Source organism: Falco naumanni, chromosome 1 (assembly GCF_017639655.2).
Source record: "Falco naumanni isolate bFalNau1 chromosome 1, bFalNau1.pat, whole genome shotgun sequence".
Lineage (NCBI taxonomy): Eukaryota > Metazoa > Chordata > Aves > Falconiformes > Falconidae > Falco > Falco naumanni.
The window spans coordinates 69034722-69055547 of NC_054054.1; the positions used below are offsets into that span (position 1 = coordinate 69034722).

Here is a 20826-nt window from a genome sequence, read left to right on the forward strand (position 1 = left end):
CAGAATGCAATATGAGTATACCATTACATGTAACAGAGGTCACACATCCAACATTTAATCTGTCTTTCTTTAATCATGGGTAGGTGGGTAACTACTTGAAGTTATGAGTGAGTATTCCTACACTTTAGTCAAGGCAATTGCTGAAGCCTTTCAGATTTCTGCACAGATTACCAACTCTGTATCTCAACTAGCAAGCTTGGTACACTTTTAATACAGAAAACTAAAATTGGAAAAAATGCTTCAAGACTGATTTCCTTCTTAAACACAGTAATATTTTAAAGTATTTTCAATCACACCATTAAACCACAACAAGCTGAGCTTTCCTCCTGTTTAAAAACACCTAGACCACTGCTTCCTTTATCATACGCCAAACAAAATACAGTATTTCTTTAGAGTATCAGTTTCAATCACAAGAAGTCCAAAAACATCTATATATATGCATATAAGTATATAATTATGAAAGGTATTTCATGCAAATTTGTTTAAGCATAAAGCTTGCCAAGAGGTTCCTAAATAAAACCACTGCTGTATGGCTAGAAATTCTCAGAGGTGCAATGGCTTAAAAGGTTAATATGCAGAAAACAGAAAGCTACACCATCTTCTACAGACATGAAAGTCAACTTTGGGATGAACAAATTCATCCCAAATATTTTGTTGATAAATGTACACACAGAGAACTCTAGCCAATATGGGAAATACTGGGAGTTAGACCACTTCTTAAGGTAAAGTGATGCAGTGATCCTGACCAAAAGACCACTGTTCATCAACATCTCTGGTCCACACAATTGACCTGAGTAGGTCTGAACTTGTCTTGTGCTGCACGAATTCCTGGGGCAAAGGATAAACCTAGCCAGCTGATTGTAAGAGAAGCCTGCAGGCAGCTCCCAGTGGTACCAGTGCCTAAGTCACCTGCATGTCTTCACCTTTACGCAACAGTGCAACATCGAGTTCTCAGGCAAGCCTCCTTTCTGTCTGACAGTCAAAATGAATACGAAAATACAGTATCTTGAATGACCAAAAACAGTTAATCTCTTCGCTCCCTGTCCATAGCTCATGCTGCATGTTGATCAGAAGCCTGTCTGATGCTGCACTAACTTGGGGTTCCCATCATCTGTGCAATCTAAGATTATTTATACTATTCTCTCTTTTCAGCATCAGCTCGAAGAAACAGCATTTTAAATGACGCTTCACAGAGTCTGAGCACCTTTCTTAATGGGACCCTAATGAACCAGCACCTATTGATGAAAAACACTTAAACCCATGATAAAGATAACAAGATAACAGCGCTAGGAAAGAGAGCAACAAGAGAAGTTGAATCCAACCATATCCCTTTCAGCCTGTGAGAATAATGAACTAACATTTGGGTAGGAGGGAAAGATTCACTAACACGTTACATCTGTGATTTTTTTTTGAGTTATCATTGTGCAGGACTGAAAACTAATAATTTTCTTAGATGAGTGGAAGATAGAAGTGGTAAAATGGATGAAAATTATCTTTTGAGAAAGTTTAAATTTTATTATTTTCTTACTTATAATCTGAAAAAAAAACCCCACAGATTTATTGATTTAATTAAGTGAGAAGTCCAATCTCTGTCTTTGAATACCCAAAAAGTCATTTCCTCCCAGACAAACAAAACACCCCTGATATTTTGAATATTATACGTTTCTCTCATAAATAGGAGATTTCCACCCCCCTCCAATCCTCTCCATCCCTTCCTCCTCCTCGGAAAAAAAAAAAAGCCTAACTCGAGTTCTGACACTTTCATTAGGGCCAGAAGCTAGAATCAGGAACTTACTACTTCATCCCTTACCAGAGGGAAAAGACATTGGGAAAGATGCTTTAGATTTGCTTACTGTAACTTGCACCAGGCAAATATGTTTGTCCATACATTTCAAAAGAAGTACTTACTGAGACTTATCGAGAAAGTGGCTAATTCTATGTTAAAGTACTATACAACTTTTTCAAGTTACAGTTACTTCCTGTATTTTCCAAGTTTTGGCAGGTGGTTAGATATTTTTAGTCCTTCATTTACACAATCTTGGCATGCTAATAATAAAAAAGTTTGAATATAACCAATTCATAAATTCTCGACAAAAAAGGCAGCCAACTTTAAAATACTGTTTTATCTGCTTCAGCATTGAGGTCACCATGGCATACCCATTTCCTCCAATTTCCCAAATATCTACTTACCAGGAAAGCCTTCAAAAGTGATCCTATCCCCAGGTACTGCCCCGGCTGGGGGAGCCAGAATTTCCACTTTTTCTGGGGAGCTGGCACACATCACCATTGCTTGAGATACTACTCCTCTCATCTTTGCAGGCTTCAAGTTACAGAGTAGTATTACCATCCGATTCTGCATCTTGGTGGGAGGAAAACAAGGATGTGAGTACTTAAATGCCACATGCTTTGGGGGACTACAATTATTTCATTATAACAACAGAATTACAATGAAAAGACCTTGACATGGATGAGAGAAGCACACAGCAACAGATGCACAACTTTAATAACCCGACACCAGTAACAAACAACATTTAAACCACTTAAGAGTTGTCCAGTGAAAAATGGAGTAAATGCTGAATTGTAACACACTGACCATGGAAATACAAAATGTGCAATTCAGAAACCCAAAAACCGTTTCAAGGGTTGGGAGTTTCTTTCCTTTTTATTATAAATGGCTCAGTTTTTAAACTGTCTTTAGATAAATTACAATTCCCTAAGTAAGCAACTAGACCTAATTAAATGCTTCCTAACAATGCAAAAGTTTTTAGTGTTTTGTTTTTTTTTTTTTTTAAAGATGATGGTTGTGCTAATTTTAATTACTGTTTAAAATTCAACATTTATTATTTTATAAGTTATGTAATTAATAGCTACTGATATTAAATAATTGAAAAATATTTAAAATTAACATTTAAAAAGTTAATAGAAGTGACTTACTTTATTATGTAATGTTTGCAGAAAACAGGGTTTCAATTGCAATAGTAAACCCCTCAGTATTCACACAAGTGCAAAAAAACACATTGTTTATGAACCATCAAAGAGTCTCATGTTTGGGTATCATTCTATCTGCATTGCTCTTCAGAGGTATTTTTACAGTAAATAGTAAAACCCTGACATGTGTCAGCTACAAAGAGTCAGATCCATTAATCCTACTAATGGCTCTTCTCTGTAACCCCATAAACTAGAGGAATAGAAGAAAATCTAGTTTCTCTAAAGTCAGTATAATAATAAATTGGGGAGTTTCCTCACAGATAGACAGGATTGGGCAAAAATACATTTTAAAAAAAAAAAAAAAAAAAGAAGAAACAACCCGACTCCCACTACATGAAAAGTTATATCAGAAATGCATGGTGTTACTGAAAAGCAGCTGAAGGTAACACAGACAGACAGTAAGTGCATGTTTCCTTCTGCATATGCGTTATTATCCAGTAAAGCAAATTCTGGTTAAGAACAACAGGGCAAATTTCTACATTTAAATGGAAACAAAGAAAAGCAAATATCTGTCTACAGGGAACTGATAAGGCTTTGGTATCTCCGGAGGTGTCTCATATGTAAGCAAGCTGAGAATAAGCAAAGGAAATCCAAATGTTATCTCCTTAGAACAGTAACAACCTCCACTGGTACTCCAAAGAGCCAGTCCTTTTGCTTCAGAAATCCAGGAACTTCAAAACTGACAACTCAACTAGTAAGAAACTGATTTAGTTTCAACAAAAATATTAGTTGTTACGGTTTCTGTGGTTGGACACCCAGCTACTTTACATTCAAAATAAAACAATGCATTTTCCCAACACGCTGGTAGAATGAAGCAAGGGAGGGGGAAGAAATAAAGCAAAGAAACTCAAATAAGGACAATGCAATCCTGAAGTTTACCATACAGAAAACCCAAGGCCTTATTCTTGCAGCACAAGTGTTAAATTGCTCTTTTTCTTAGGTAGTTCTTGACGTTACCTGTATAAGTGATTATCAACTAACCATCCTTCCGTATCTCAAAATCAGATACTGTGACAGACTGCAATGGCGAGTGAAAATGAGTAAAACCAACATGCTGATGCCTTCAAAACCAGAGTGAGTTGGAATGCCAGCAGCAAGAAAAAGTCATTCTCAATTATACATGCTCCTCTGGATCTTGAGTTTGCCAGCAAAACACAATTTACAAGTCACAAGCTTGGTTACACATATATTTCTATTTTTTTCATATCTGAAAAGGAACAGTAGCATTTAATATAGCCTTGAAGCGTAACTCTACCAAAGCAGAGGAAAAACAGTCTTTGCTGTAAGAAAGGTGTCTTACATTACACTGAATGTATCAATAAGTTTTGGGTCATGCTGCAGTCATCGTTCCTTAAGATTTATAGAAATGTTTTGCCTGCAGAATACACAAACTGAAGCTCAAAAGTATGTATAAAGAATGTAATTATCCTTCTAGCTAAAAAAAAAAAAAAAGAAATTAGAACTGCAGTACCATTTGTTAATTCCTGGGTGAACAACATTAGTCCTTAAACCGTGATCTAGAGAGAAAAAAGATGCAGCCATCTACGTAGCAAGAAAAAGTTTCTGCTATAAAAATAAGACTATATAATTTTAACAGATATAGCTGTAATGCACCCTCTCAGAAAGAATGCTTGTAGGATAGTGTTTCTGGAGACTGATGGTGGCCTCTTTTCTTCCTGCTAAGTTTAAGATACATGCCCTCCATTCTTGTCCTTCACTTCTGATCACTGACATCAAGATCTCCTAGGTTAGAGGGAATTTCGGAAAGTAAAAAAAGCAATACTTGAGAATTGTCTGAATTTCAAGAATGATTGCCCGAGACAGGTATTGGTGTTAGAAACACATAGAGATTCCCCTCAAAAAAGCAAATGCAGTAGCAAAAAGCTATCAATTGCTGCTGACATTTCAGAATGTTCTCCAATTGTCCCCAGCAGCTCCTGAAAGAGCTCAGCATCGGCACGGTCCACCCCATGCTTCAGCTCCATATCCTTATGACTGATGACAGATGTATCTATCTAAACATGATACTTGAGGGTGCAACTTCAGAGTTGGCTTCACCACCAGCGATGCACAAAACCACAACATACCATATATAAATGGGCATGTAAGAAGTTTTTGCACCCATAGATAACTTGTGCTGCATACTGAAGTGTTAATGAAGATACACGTTCTGCTTCCTAACCAAAAGTAGTATGAGAGGATACAAATTCTACAGCCTCAAACACTTCTATCATAAATAGCTGAATATATGAATTACATCTATAGTGCTTGATCTGATATATATACATTTTTATTTAAATATACAACATAGTTACATGCCAGGCCTTCACATTTTTGAACACTCAAAACCCACAAAAATATGGAAGCTTGACTGAGAATCTACTGCCCAATAGTACTTGCCAAAACCAAGACACACTAACTGTTCCCGAAGAATGTGCAAGAACAAAACCCAATTCTCTGTCAATGAGTACTTTAGATTATTTTTGCCAGACAGAAAGCAGGTTAAAGTGAAAGGACTGTTACTGCCCCTGCATTCTATTACGAACTTAATGTCTGTCAATTTATTTAGAAAGTCTTCTAAAATATTTTTTCTTGAGAGTAGACTGCTAAAAATGAGCAATTTTAATTTCTACCCACTGCAAATCCAGTAACTGGACACTATCAGGTGATCAGTGCAAGAACAGTTATTGGATTCAGTCATTATTTTCAGTTCAGTAACTTTCTGTAACTTAAAAACAACATTCACAACTCCTACATTTCCAGTCTTAACACAGGGACAGGACATGAATAGGGATTGAAAAGGCATGGGAGAAAACATAGCTTTTCCACACCAAGATCAGTTCTTTTATGACCCATTTTGCAGTTGCTCTATACAACATTATTTTAATTGCCCAGCTTTCTTGAATGTAAGAAGCAGCCTTCAGTCAATTCCTCCTTTCCACTAACCTTCTAGAAGCGTGAAGGAAAATGTAATCTTTAAGTCCTAGGTTGTTCTACAGACATACGTATACCATGTCAAACACAGAAGTGTATCAATTAAAAAAGCATGGAGGCAGACTCTACTCCAGACAAGGAAGTAAAAATATGCATTTTGTATTCCACTGTTAAGCCACTCACTGCCAGCCAAGTTAAATTTACATACTCTTTGCTCTACTCTACACCAAACACTTCAATAGGTTGTAAAGAGAGATGGAAGGCAAAGGTTTCAAAAGTCTGGATGAGAGCAAAAAAGTTTCTATGGGTTCCCTGCTACATACTAGAAAACCTAATAGGAAGAGTCACATCTGTTTGGTTTAGGAGTCCACTGCCTACCAATGGCATCACAGAGGAGTCAGAATAAGATCCCAGGGTAGAAGCACTGCAAGCAGAAAAACTGATTTGTGGTAACAGTACTTTTCCATTTACTGGCAAATGTTGTTAAGCATTACTTCCATTTGCATTTTATTTTTGTTTTCATGACTGTAAAAATCATTTAGCAGAATGAAAACACATCTAGTAAACAGACTGAGGTCTTAAAGACACTTTAGGAAAGGAAAAGCTCTCAGTAAGTAACTTTTTCAATACCTGATCCAGAGGAACATGTTTCACTAAACCACTGACAACAGTTCTAGGGCTTGCTTCACCCACATCAACTTCTTCAACATACAGAGTGTCTGCATCTGGATGCTTTTTGGCAGTAATAATGCAGCCAACACGAAGATCTAGACAAGAAACATCTACAGGTTTTGCATCACCACTTCCAGTTGCTGGCTGCTGTTTCTTCTCCTTCTTTTCACCTATTAAAGAAAATTCAGTTCATGTAATGAACATTTTAAAAAGTATAATTAGCCTATATGACTACTGCAAGGGAAAAGCGAGCTACAATCTTAGAAGTGCAAATACAGCATAAAAGCCAAATGAAGAGTAGAGTTAGCACCTCTATTACTAGTTTCCAATGGAGAATCATCATACAGTCTCCAATTTAGATTGTTACTGCAAGTAATTACCACCTCAGGACAGAGGTATTTTCTGGAAATATTTGGAAATCATTTATAAAGTGAAGTCATCCTGAATTTTAAGTGTAGTAACTTGTATGTAAGTGACATATACACTCTGCCAAAGGACACATCAATAACCCTAATAGTACTGTTTTAATAATTAGCAATTACCAGTAAGTCTTGCGATGGTGTTTCATCAGCAAAGGGAAATTAGACAATCACAAGTCATCAGGTTACTAGTGCGCAACAGATGACTGTGGACAATGCTGTTACAGTTGCAAAACAACCCTTCAAGATGACCTTAGCTAACATTCTTCACTCCCAAACATACCAGTGTGTGAAAATGCTCATAGCTTACGAGGTTCCACTGATACAGAGTCTTTATCCATGGCAATGTAAGGGTTTATCATCACCCATGTGCACTGTATAGCATAAAACTGCAGTGAAGCAATATTCCCCACACTTAGCTGTTTATTTAGATATTCTTTTCAATATGAGCAAGTTATTAGATCCAGTTTGTATAGAAGACTGCCCTGTTTAAAACACATTCAAGATTTTTTTAACAATTACATCCTCTGAGAGATTGAGCGATATCTAAGAAGTGCTTACTTAAAACAAGCATATTCTGTGAATTTTTTCGTTCAAGATAGCTTACATATTAATGAAAACTAAGATCCCTTCCTTAGGAAGCAAAAAAGGAAAAGTGGAGCATGCAATTTGATTCATTTACCATTGCTATCATACAGGGTTGGAATTAAATAATGCATTCAATAAACAGGCAGTATTTTTTTTAACATAGCTCTTCAACAGAAGAAGCATTAGCTCTTCAAAAATATTTCAGCTCGTTATGATAAAAAATCTCAAGCATTTATGACTGGGTTTTATTAACCTAATTGTAAATAGATTACAATTAGATTAATAAAACCAGCCATATATACAATAATTGAAGAGAAACTGAAAAAATACTGTCAAAATAGTTAATATTAAACATCTAAGACTATTTCAAAAGACCTGCTATCTTTATTCTTGGTATCATTCCTCACTACTCTCCACTTGATGACATTTCTCTACAATAGCCTGGAGCCAAAAACCCAAGAAAATCAGCTTCCAGCACATTGTTTATTACACTTCAGAGAGAAGTCTGTCACCAAATAAGGAAAAGAGAAGATAAAGTATACATTAGCATATATACAGACATACAGAAAACATCCATTTCAATGCCACAGGCTAAAGAGAGAACGGCACTCTTCTGACCAGTGTCAGTCAGCCCAGAGACGCGCCACAGATTAAGTTTGCAAGAAGTGAAACAAAGAATATGTAAATGACCATAGAGGAAACAGATGAGATAGGTGACAGAAAGCAAAGGGATTTGAGGTATTACATAATTTCATATATTTTAAGACTAAAAAACAAGTTTTACATATTGGTCACTTTGATTGTTAAATAGTATACGTACAGTAGATGTTGAACTCCACAGAAATAGTGCGTTCAGGTCTACTATTTAATATTAATGCCATATTTCACCTTTTCCCAAATATAGTCATTGAAAGGAAAACGTCAAATAGATTGCTTTCCAAATTTAAGCTATCTATACAAGATGAGAGGAAATACAGTAAAGTTTTATTTTTCCTTACCTCTATTACTAGTTTCTGAATATTTGCATAAAACAGTTAAGTTACCTGATATGACATGTGGCCTCTGCTATTATATTTACAACTCTGTGGAATATTGATATGTCAAAGGCCACAGTACATCAAAAAATATGAAATAGCCTATAAGCCTGCACACAGCTCATGAGAAAAATCAAAGAGATACAGTACCCCACATAATACCCAAATTTTGAAAAACTGTACAAATCAATTGATAGCAAATTAATAATTTACAATCATTCTGTCACACAAAACATGAGTTTAAGTCACAAGATAGACAGGTGTACTTCCGTGCAAGTGTAACAGACATGTCTTGTCTTCTGTTAAAGGAGTTTATTAACCAGAAATCAATACACAGGAAACATATATATATTCTCTACATTTCCACCCTGTTGCCAAAACCTATCTGCCTGTGTCCTTCACCCAATACTTCCTCTTAGCCACACAATTTCACCAGCATTGACATGGATGTATCTGATCAATTCTGATGGAACTTCACTGCCTGTAAGGATCTTTCAAGGAACAGCCCCCCCGCCAAAAAAAAAAAAAAAAAAAAGGCAGCATACTTAAGAGGATGCAGAAAACTGATTTAGCACTCTTCCTTTAGTATTATGTTATGCTGCTAATGCTTGCAATGTATTTTGCTGAGCTGGTGTTTTCCTTTTGCTTGCACTGTTTCCATGGAAGGGGAAAAAAATAACAATAATAAAAAAAAAATCTACACAAGCCTCAGAACAGAAACCCATCCAGTCTGCCAAAAAAACTTCTCTGAACTTTGTGTCCTCGTCTTCCTTCCCCGCTCCCCTCTACTTTTTCCTCTTCTCCTTTCTGTGTGTGTATTCTGGTTTTGCTGTATTCTGTTGTCGGTTTTCCGAGGCAGCAGGCTTGGGGCTTTTTTTGTTATATTTTTTAAAATAAGGAAGTTCAGGGACATTAAAAGAAATTTGGTATGTATCCCATTTAAGTAAGAATCTGTAGCTTACTTGATGGTCTTCATTAGCTTCAAGTACTTCCAAGATTTTAAGAACTAGCACTTGACTCTTCCTACTGTAGCTGCACGAACTGATCTTTTGTGTGCCCAAACTGACATAAAAGCACTTGCATAAATTAAATACCTTAACTGTCTATCACAGCTAAGAAAACTAAAGTACCTTTTTTTTCTACTTTTTCCTTCTTTTTCTTTTCTTCATCTTCACCTTTAATTTGATCTTTAGAACCAGATGATGTGATTGCCGTAGGTGGGGGAACATCATCTCTAAATGAAGTTGTAGAAACAGTTGCACCAGGAGGAACTGCAATCTGTTTTACTAAAATCAAACCCACAAAAGTTAGAAGGGGTACAAGAACGTTGAACACTTATGTTTTAAGTTTCCAAATAAAAGTGGAGAGAACTAAAAATTTTGCTTGAAATACCTAAACCACAACTGTTGAGTAATGAAGCACAACACTATAAAACACATTTCAGAATTCAACCTACATATGATTATTCTGATCAATTAAGAACAATGCCTTTGACTACAAATTTTTAAATGAGAGAAAGTGCTAAATAAAACATAACATAAACAAACACCATCTCTTTTTGTAGTTTATTTCAACATCTAGTTATCTTTGCTAGTAACTCCTTATTTCTCCTTTGCATTTGTCTAGTTTCAGTTTCTAGCTACTAGCTCTTGTCGTACTGGAAACTATTCCATAATGTGCTACAGAAAATGATTTTTATATTGTAGTCAATCATTCCTCAACTCTTTTCCAATTAACTAAAGAAATTGAGCCTTGATAATCAGATTTGAAGAAACTACCTGCAGCCCTAAAACAATCTGTTGATTCTTCCCTTCCCTAATTTCTCCATGTTAACTTTCATGTTACTTTTTAAACTGCTGATACAGAATACTGGACATCATCTCACTATCAGTCTTACCACGTGAAAGCCTAATCACATCACTTCTACATTCTGCTCTTCAATAACTTCATTAAGGCTTTTTACCACATCATTGTACTGGGTAGGCATCGTTAGTGCACTAAATGTCATCTAGGCTCCTCTTCCCAAGACAGGTTAGGCCAGATGTTCTTTTGACGTCCCTTTTAGCCCGAGTTGTTCTATGATTTATTAGTTTGACAAATCATTTAGCATCATTACTATGCATTTCTCCATTCTGCATCCACACTTCTTTCTACACTTCAGACATTTATTACGCTTCCTGAACTGCACTGTGTTTGTTCCTGCTCTAAAGTGATTTGCATAAATTATGTTTTTATAAACAACTTTTTAAAATCATATGTATCTAAGATATCTTGTACAAACAACCACTTGCTTACTGTTTTGCTTGCTAGTTGTAGGAAGATTTTCTCAGATTTTTCAAAAAAAATCACTCAAATGATTTTTTTGATGTTCTGTGTCCATCTAATTTCTGTACTCAACTACTTAATACTATCATAGCTAACATACACTAACTTACTTCAAAAGAAAAGATCTGAATATTGTCTTACTACCTTTCAGATAAACCAGCTAAATACAGGAAGATGCGCGTCAAGCTAAATGTTAATTTCCTTGTCCTTTCCCATCTTGGAAAAAATCATACATCTTGAGACTTTTCTCTCAAGCATAACAGAGATCCTGTGAAATATCCTATACCCGTCAAGAATTGCTGCAGACTAACAGACAATGAAGAAATGTAAACTAATGGTTTGGTTTAGTACATGAAAGGACTTTATTCATGACCAGAAGAGAAAAAGAATCCCCTGCATTTATAAAATGCTAGTCCTTTTGAAGACTGAATGTGTTGTTTTAGCAGTAAAACATTCAGTACGACTGAAAGCTAGCAGCCAGCTATACTGTATACTCTCTCATCCAGTTTACAATACTGACAGCGTGGGTAAAACCAGTAATAGCTGTTGAGGGCAGAAGAGTCTTTCTTTGGAAACAGTTTCAAAGACAATATGCTGGATCTGAAACACTTCAGTTTTGTTTTTTCTTCTTTCTTTTTTTAATTTGAATTATATAATGATGGTGTGAGCTGAACTTCTCACAGAAGGAAAAAGTGCAATGAAAGTCTGGTCTTACTAAAACATGAAATAAAAAATTCAAAACACATTGTTTCTAATTTTACATTACCACAGATTTTCTAATAAGTCATGGCCCATCTGTACTTTGAACTACGGTTTAATTTTCCATTGGGAATTTTCAGTCATGCTAGATTAAATATTCAGAATATCAAGAAGTGTTAAGACATTCAGCAGTTTCTAAGGTATTATAAGGAGTCATTTTAATCAGTCAAATTCAGGGCTAATTATGAAAGGCACTTACAAAAACATACAAAGAACCAGTTCCAATGGCTGATTAAGATTTGGCATATGCACCCGTTAGGCTTTCAGCTTACTAAAATACTGGAATGTCGTAAGCATGGAACCTAGGAAAATCCAGAATTTTTAAGAAATGCCACAGTAATATACAGAAAGACAAACGTCAAAAATAAAGATAGCACAACATATGACCAAAACTAACTATGTTGTATGAGGATAGGAAATTTTTCCCCCACCTCCATTTCGAATTTCTGCCTGTATCAGCTCCTGTTTCAGCCCTTCAATTTCTTTCTTCAGTTTAGCATTTTCCACACGGAGCTTCTTCTCTTCTCGGAGAGATGCCTGCAAGACTAGAGTTGACACTATATTAAAAACAACAGGTTTCAACAGTTCACATTCATCATTTGGTAAACAAAGCTTTTGTTTTAAAGAAAATTAAACATGGTGACCAAACCACCAAAAAAGTGGAAATGTTCAAGGAGCAGATCATCAGAAATGTTTTGGAACCCTTCTTGTTGAAATGGCTATTATTATTATTTTTTTTAATAATACTTATGTACTCAAGTTGCCTCTCAATATACTAGCTTCTCACTTCCCTAAAGAGACTCCCAAGAAAAAATTCCAAGAAACTTATTAGAAAAAGCTCAAACATGTTTGTAATATGGAGCATGTTAATTCACTGACAGATATGTACAAAATATCCAAGTTGAAGGTATGATGCTCTTGAGAGAATACCATAGTGGTGGAAAAGTAGTAACACACTCAGGTAAATGCATAGTCTCATATTCTTCCTGACTCCATTTCTCCCCCCAAAATGGAATCGTGTCCTAGCAAATTTCCATAATGTCTTTGTGTCTTTAATCCTTCCTCACTCATGCCTTTCTATTTTAGAATAAACAGCTTCAAAAGAATCCACAAACCACAAGACAGAGAAGCAGTGCTACTATTACAGGCTTTATCTTAAAAAACTTGGAACACACTTAAAAGGCTGACAGCACCAATGTTCTTGTTTCTTCCTATGAGCATTCAATGTTAACTATCTGGTTAACAAGTTTATCATAAGACAGATAATTCCTTACTAGCCTTCTCCTTGAGCAGAGCAACTTGTTGCTTGAGGTATTCAATAACTTGATCAGCCTCTGCACCCTTCTGCTCCAGTCTGTTCAGGACTGTGTTGCTGGCTGCCATCTTTACCAAGAAACGGGCTGAAAACCTATATAAACAACAGAAAGTCTAAAATTAATGACTTCATAGTGTAATAATGCTACCATCTCTTACGCCTTGAAGCGGCTCTAAAATCAGCTGCTCAATAAGAAAATCTGCTAAGTGAACAAGCTAGGCTCTCACCTCCTAACGCAAACCCAAACAAAAAGAAACAAATAGAATCTGATGTTTGACAGCTGCTCTCACATATTTTAGAAGAAAAACTGCTTTTCTTCCCAGCTGCAGAAAACATGTTCTTCCTTCATGAAACAGAAAAAATTCCACCTTCTCAGAAAGAAAGTTGTGAATAAATAAGGGAGGGTGGGGTGGGGGGGAATAAAAAGGGAAAAGGTTGGACAGGAGAACACCATATCCTGGCTTTAGATGATAAATGTATTATGTGTATGAAGAATTTTAATGAGACTAAGAAAATAGAAACATCCCACTTCCAAACTTTTCCAACGAATTAATTCAGAATATACTGAATATTTCATACATTGTGGTTGTGTCTACATTAAGAATTTACTTGTATTTTACTTTTAATCAGAATTCATCAGTATTTTTACTCATCTCAGATTAACACAATTTTTATTGCAGGTTTACACCTTCAGAGTTATTTTAACACCAATTTCTATTGTCTTATTTTGCTTCACTAAAATGGAAGGCCAGGCACACAGGTAACAAATTAAAGCAGCAGGAAACACAGAAGATCAGTAAAGGCAAGAGTACAAATAAATGTTGTCTAACCTTCTTTTAGAACATTCAGCTCCTTTTACTGGGCTTCTCTAATGCTCCAGAAACTAGGCACGCCTTCTGTACATCCCTGATCTCTTGAAATCTAACAAAATGTAAATGCTTGTGTCTGGAACATTTGTGTCTACCCATAAAAGCTCAAATAGTAGCAACAGAATGATAAAATACAGTTACAGTCACTCATATAGCATATAATGCTTTCACCCTCACACTTAAGTGTCTAGATGAAGAAAGGATCTGTACTAACAGCTGCCTCATCTGTATACCAAGAAAACTGATTATAGGTAGGAAGAAAAAACACCTTGCAGATCTTCACAAGCATCAGTGATATAATTCCCATGTATTTGCCCATCAACTGCAACAAAGGGAACAACTGGTAAGACAATGACAACCCAGATGCATGCACTGGCTCCACAACTTTATCAGAGCCCAAAAATGCCTTTTCTCATATCAAAACTGCAGAAAACCTCCTATATTATTGCAAGATTATTCTGACACAATGACCTCCTAATGTTTTTAATGTATGAATATTTGCTGTTGGGATTTGCAACAAAAGCCATGCTGAAGACAAAACAGGTTTAGAAATAACTGAAAGATGAACATATACAATCATGCTCATGCCAGTACCAACATAGCGCTTCTGCTTCACTCTCAGTATTAACTTACATTTGATACCTGATCTTCTATTAAAATAACTCAATTCTCCACAATAAATACCTTAAAAAAACTTGGGGGTGGGGGGTGGGGGGGTGGGGAGACACAACACAGTACAAAAGACAATGAATCAAGAATAACGTAATTAGAAGTTCTTGAAGTAAAATTAATGAAGCCAGAGAGAGATACAGTAGGCAGATAATGCATGGGGTATATTACTCCTGCAAAAGCAATGAATGATCCAACATCTTGCCTTCTTGCCATCTAATACAATCAAGGTCTGTTCTACACACACTGTTATGCTTAAAGATGCAAGAGTATTACTGCCATCACACCTTCCACTCACCCACAAACAGATTTTTCATTTAGAAAAAAAAAACCCACTCATGGAGAGAAGAGCAGTAATATCAACTCTCTAGGACAATTAAAGGAATTTTAATATTAAAATTAATCTCTTCTAATAAGAAAATAATTTTGTTTTCATGCGCAGTCTGAAAACTGAAGGTTTTAAATGAAAAGCAGTGATTCTAATAAGTTACTGATTTAGATGTCAAATGGAAATAGACACAAAACTATTAAGGCACAACACAGCATAATACAAAGCCTGGGGTATTACTGTCTGCATACCAGTAAGATTTCTTGCAAGCTACATATTCTCCCAGGGGAGCACAATCCTAACAGTGGAAACTTTGCCAACAACAACAGAAATGCTACTAAAACTTCAAAGTGAATACAACTGGTACATTCTATAGGTTTTAGCCAAGTTGGCTAATGAACTGAAGACCTGGAAATGAAGTTACATGATTACAATGGGTAGACATCTTCCCACTTGTCAAATAAATTTCTGTAAACCAAGTATTATAACAATAACACAAAGGAATAGGTATTTCCAATACTAATACAAAAAGCCAACAGGCTGAAATTAACTGCTGCAAAGGCATAGGAACCCATACAGCACAGTAATAAAATTGTATCTAAAAGGCACATATTTTTTTAAAAAAAGATCTACCCTTTATAATAAACACAAAACACATTAAAAACATCAGTACTGCAACAATCAAAGGTTATAGTAAACGATTTTTGAAATATCTCTCCCTTATTTTCCTTGCCTTCTATTACCCTGACACCTTCCCCACTCCATACAGGAAAAAACCCACCCTACTGTATAACACCAATTCCTATTGGTGATATACGACCTAAAAATAGGAAAGAGAATCAGAAATACTATAGCTTAAAACCAGAACCGTATCTTATTACAGATAAATTCTGAGCTGTTTTCCAGAAATTGATCCAGAAGCCAACTGAAAGTAGTCATTTCATACAATTGTGCCTAATAAGCTGCTTTCCCTTCAAACAAAAAGCAGTTCTGAAAAACAAGTAAGGAGTAGCTATATTCAGACCTTCTGAAAAGGGTAACCTCCTGAAGTTACCCGGTTGCTCAGCTAAGAAAACCTTTAACCTCAGACCTCTGAGGACTCCTTTGCTACCTGCAAGACATTCGGAACTACTCCAAAACTGCTCCACTATAATGGAACTCAATTTTCAAATTAAAGATAAAAGTTCTGCAGTTATTCATGAAGCTACATATCAACACATAAAAATCGTATAATTTCTCATAATTTTACTTCCTTATTAAAAGAGTTGCTTATCTTCTTTTAAACAGAAAGCACTGCCCCCTGTGGTCTTCTAAGAAGGTGCTGTACCCTCACAGGAAATAAAAAGGTACTATTCTACTTAATTTCTTAAGAAAATGTACTATGGAAGGGTCCTCAAAGTGGCAAACTCTCTACAATAAATCAAGACTCCTCATACACTACAAATTACCCCAGAATTTCAACGTGTTTTCAAATACTGGTCCATCAACATTGGCTTTGACCTTAGAATAGATCCAGATGAAAAAATGAACACACCAAGAAGATGCTAAAACCACAAAACTTGCTGTAGCTTACTCTTCAATATTAATATTCTCTGTTTTTAAAAGCAAGAAAAAGCCAACACCCCCACCCCCCCCCCCTCTAAAAATAATGACAAGATTTAAAACTTAAACCCTAAAAACTGTTTTTGGAATCTATCCACAGTCCAAACATGGAAGCAATTACTTTTCACTATTGGGAAAGCAATCATTTTGAAAAAAAAAACCAAAAACAAAAACAAAACAAAACCAGAAATTGGAAGCCAACTGATTCCCAAAACCTAAAATAATTAGCTCTAAGCATTCCTTTTTTCCAGCTGGAGATTTAAAAAGGCTCAGTACTTCCAAGTTCTCAGAGTCTTCTTGCAATGCTTTGTTCATGTCAACACACAAAGCAGGATTACTAACTATGGTATCTAACCTGCAGGCTGCTTAGTGAGATTTACTGCCTACAGACCAACATATTACCCATGTATGCACTGAGTACATCTATGACAGTGATGCAGCTTTATTTAAGCATTTTCAGTTCAGTATAATTTTATGCTGCTCTCCTAGGTCATAGGCGTCTTATTTTTTGGTCTCATTCCTTCCCACGGGCTTTAATGCAACACAACCAAAACTTGTGCATTTGTTAGTAAACCTGAGCACGTGATGAGACACAAAGTTGCCAAGTTTTGTCTCAAATGATGCACAATGAAATAAAATCACCACAACTCCCTGCTTCTCCTCTCTTCCCGTCTCACATACACACCAACTCCTCTGACCCACCATTGCTATTCACTTTGTGCATACTATGCAGGAATATGGTATTTCTGCAGCAAATCCAATCCTACTGATCTTTAGCAATGAACAGACAGCAATCATAGGATGGCCCTGACAGCACAAACATATGCCTTACAGAGAATGCCATGCTTACGAATAGCCACCAATTAAGACTTAGTATCATGCAAGGAGCCAGCAGAGAAGGGAAAAAAAAAAAGTCTGTAAGAAGACATGTTTGGTTTTCAGTTGAGACGCTCTTTTTGAATAATGAGTTTGTTACTGCAAAGCAGAACCAGTGGGATCAGCCTTATTCTAAAAGTTATCGACAACACAAAGGTAATTTCTCCAATGCTAAATAAAGTTTATTAATTTAAGCTACAGAAAAATATTTAATAGCAATTCCTCTTCCTATGTTTTTGGTCTTAAGCCTCGAGAAGCTCTCAAATTAAACTCCTTTTCTTCTTCGGGAGATGTCTCAAGACACTTTACTGTGGCCAACTTGTACAGCAAAGGATTCTACTTTCTGTAAAAGATCGAAAGTATCAACAATCACTTGTTTCTGCAAGTGTGTTCAGACTTCTATCTGAGCATCTTTTTTGAGTATGGTCATTTTTGGCAAACAATCTTACAAAACCCCATAAATGTAACAGAATCTGCCAGCTGTTTGCCAGATTCTGCTTTCCTATGCTTTGCACTTCTATGAACTGTCAGGACACAGTGAATCAGGTTTAAGAATCTCACATCACACCTTTTTCATTCTGTGAAGTAAGGAACTGTAGTGAGCAGATCAAACCAGAAAAAGAGTACAACTATGTTGGGCTTTTTTTGCTAAACCAAAGTGTCTGTGCAATTCGGAAATTGTTGTAAGTTGTCGTATCTTTCCCTGTCTTAGAAAATCAGGATTCATGCTTTAAAAAAAAAAATAAATTAAAAAATCAAAAATCTCAATTCTCTCTTGCAGGTTTCCCCTAATTTCTGATGAAGTATTCTAGACCTGATGCTGTAAAGGTCTTTGGCTAATATTTACAATATCTGATGTGATTTCACATTTTTTGTAGAAAAACTTAAGGTTTAGTTTTCAAAATTATGACAATTTAAACTACTAAGAAAATCTCCAAAACAGAGGACAGCTACAACTGATTAGTTTTGAGATCAAATTTTGGTTTTGACTTGATCATCTCCCTGCTTCACCCTAATCAAAGCACAGAAGGTTAGCAGCACCTCTCAATTTGTTTTTAGAGATGCAATGGTCTGTAATATTTAATTAGAAATTTGCAGTGATATAATTCTATTGCTAGGACATTTTGGAAATCAGCTATATTCAGTAAGTTTCATGGACTTTCTTATCACTACCACAAAGGTAGAGTGTTTTACTGGTTTTATACCTGTTACACATTGTAAAATGCAATCATGGCTTTTACACTCAAACACTCCTTCCTTCTCAGGAAATGCAATTCTAAAAGACTGAATTATTCTAGGCTTCAATAAACAAAGAAGAATCAGATTTAGTTATCGGAAACACAGGTTTCCCACAGTTTTATCTGTGGAAAAAAGTAATTCCTCAACCACAAAATAAATTCAAACATGAAGCTGTTCACAAATAGGTTTCAAAATTCGTGCCTTTGCAACCCATATACAAATAGGTCATGGTATCAGTAAGCAGCAATGTAATGCTGAGAAAGAAAACAGAAGTATCAATCAAAGTCCTAGTTTTCTTGTTATAGTACAGCAAAGAAACATAGTGCACTCCATTACACTTAAATATTATTTCATCCACATTGAAAAGATGGGCATGTGTCCGTTAAGATTTAACAACCAGCTCACCTGTCTTTCAGTATGAAGTATATTTTTAGGTCTGTAGAGGAAGAAGGTAGGTTTCTTGAATTGCACATTGTCAAAGTCAGTTTACACAACTAAAAATACGATTTAAGGCCCTAAGCAAATATATGTAAATGATCAAAACGTAGATGCTCACTATGCTGGTTTTGGCTGGGATAGCATTAAGTTTTCTTCATAGCAGCTATATGAGGCTATGTATTGGATTTGTGCTGGAAACGCTGTTGATAATACAGGGACATTTTCGCTATTGCTGAACTGTGCTTACACAGTCAAGGCCCTTTCTGCCGCTCACCACTCCAACAAAAAGCAGGCTAGGGGTGCATAAGAAAGGAACACATGGGAGGGGACACAGCCAGGACAGTTAACCCCAACTGATCAAAGGAATATTCTGTACCATATGACATCATGCTGATCATATAAAGCTGGGGGGAGAAGAGGGAAGGGGGGGTGGGGGGGTGGGGCGTCATTCAGAGTTATGGTGTTTGTCTATTCAAGTAACTGTTACACATGATGGAGCCCTGCTTTCTTGGAGATGGCTGAATACTGGCCTGCCAATGTGAAGTGGTAAATTAATTCCTTACTTGGCTTTGCTTGTGTGCATGGCTTTTGCTTTACGCATTTAACTACCCATCTCAACACGCAAATTTTCTTAGTTTTACTCTTCTGATTCTCTCCCCTATCCCACCAGAGGGGGAGTGAGCAAGCAGCTGCATAGTGCCTAGCTGCCGGCTGGGGTTAAACCAGGGCACTCACCAAGGTCCTTTGCCTACAGCAAAGGACACCTACCAAAATATTTCTGACAGAACAATAGCAAACACTTGAAAAGCAACACCTAGCAATGACAGCACAATTTAAAAACAAACGACCAACCAAACAAAAAACGCATAAAAATTGCAAATAAACAAAACCCCACTCCCCTGTATTTTTTGTCAAGATTTTGAGCATTATTGATAAATTGTAGTGTAAAAACTCAAAATCTAGAAATTATCATCAAATAAATCATTGTGGAATCCGATTTTTGACTCTCGGTATTAGATGAGTGATCCCCTATCAGGTACTAGAAATATGGCACTAAAAACGATCAAATGAAATTTTAACTATTACCCTTGTATTCTGCTAAAGAAAGAATGCTCTTTTTAATACAAGTCAAAAGGGTATTACAGCATAAAATATAAGGGGGTATTGTAGAATATGGCAATACAGTTTTGCAGACTTATAATTGCAAAAAGACCTAAGAATTTATCTTCCTCTTCTCCCCAAACAAGTGATTGCTATGACTGGGGCTTTAAGGAGTTGAACAGTCCGATATTTTTTTTTGAGCACTTAAATACAATTTTTAAAGTATTCATAAACTATAAACTCCTGTGTAGTCAGTACTGAAAACAATTTGCCAAGCCACAAATTAAGCAAAGTTGTACATTTCTGCCACATGTTATTTCAAGTCACATCTTTTGCACTAAGAGAGTCAGAATAATTGCTTTGCAGATTTCCAAACAACTAAAATGTCTAAACACAGTCCATCCAAGCAGCAATGCCAGCCCTAAGGAATGATTTGCTAGCTATGGAGACTACAGTCCAACCCTTCTGGCTGCCAGATATATCAGTCTCAATCGCAGCTGCAGACAGGTCTTTTAGTAGTCCTAAGGGCCTACCCTTCCCTATTTTAAAGGGCTGTAAATAGCAAAAACACACGTCAACTTCTTCAGACTGAAAAACACTGCAGCATGAAAGAGATTTCTTAAAAATGTGATGGAACATTGTACAGAAAAGGCTCGTCCACTACTACTGA

General features: G+C 36.1%; 1 protein-coding gene across 3 annotated transcripts in view; it reads right to left on the minus strand.

The window, feature by feature from the left end:
• The window catches only part of AIMP1 (aminoacyl tRNA synthetase complex interacting multifunctional protein 1), a 39340-nt gene that overhangs the window by 5091 nt on the left and 13423 nt on the right, over positions 1-20826 (minus strand). For 2 of the 3 annotated variants that reach the window (XM_040598222.1, XM_040598211.1), the window contains exons 2-6: positions 12994-13127; positions 12151-12264; positions 9766-9921; positions 6553-6764; positions 2191-2359 (exon numbers count right to left, since the gene is read on the minus strand). In XM_040598222.1, coding sequence (XP_040454156.1) covers positions 2191-2359; positions 6553-6764; positions 9766-9921; positions 12151-12264; positions 12994-13102 — 760 coding nt within the window. In that variant the 5' untranslated portion in view covers positions 13103-13127. Of the gene's footprint in view, positions 1-2190; positions 2360-6552; positions 6765-9765; positions 9922-12150; positions 12265-12993; positions 13128-14171; positions 14191-20826 lie in introns of those variants that run through there. The other variant, XM_040598231.1, reaches the window with a different exon arrangement.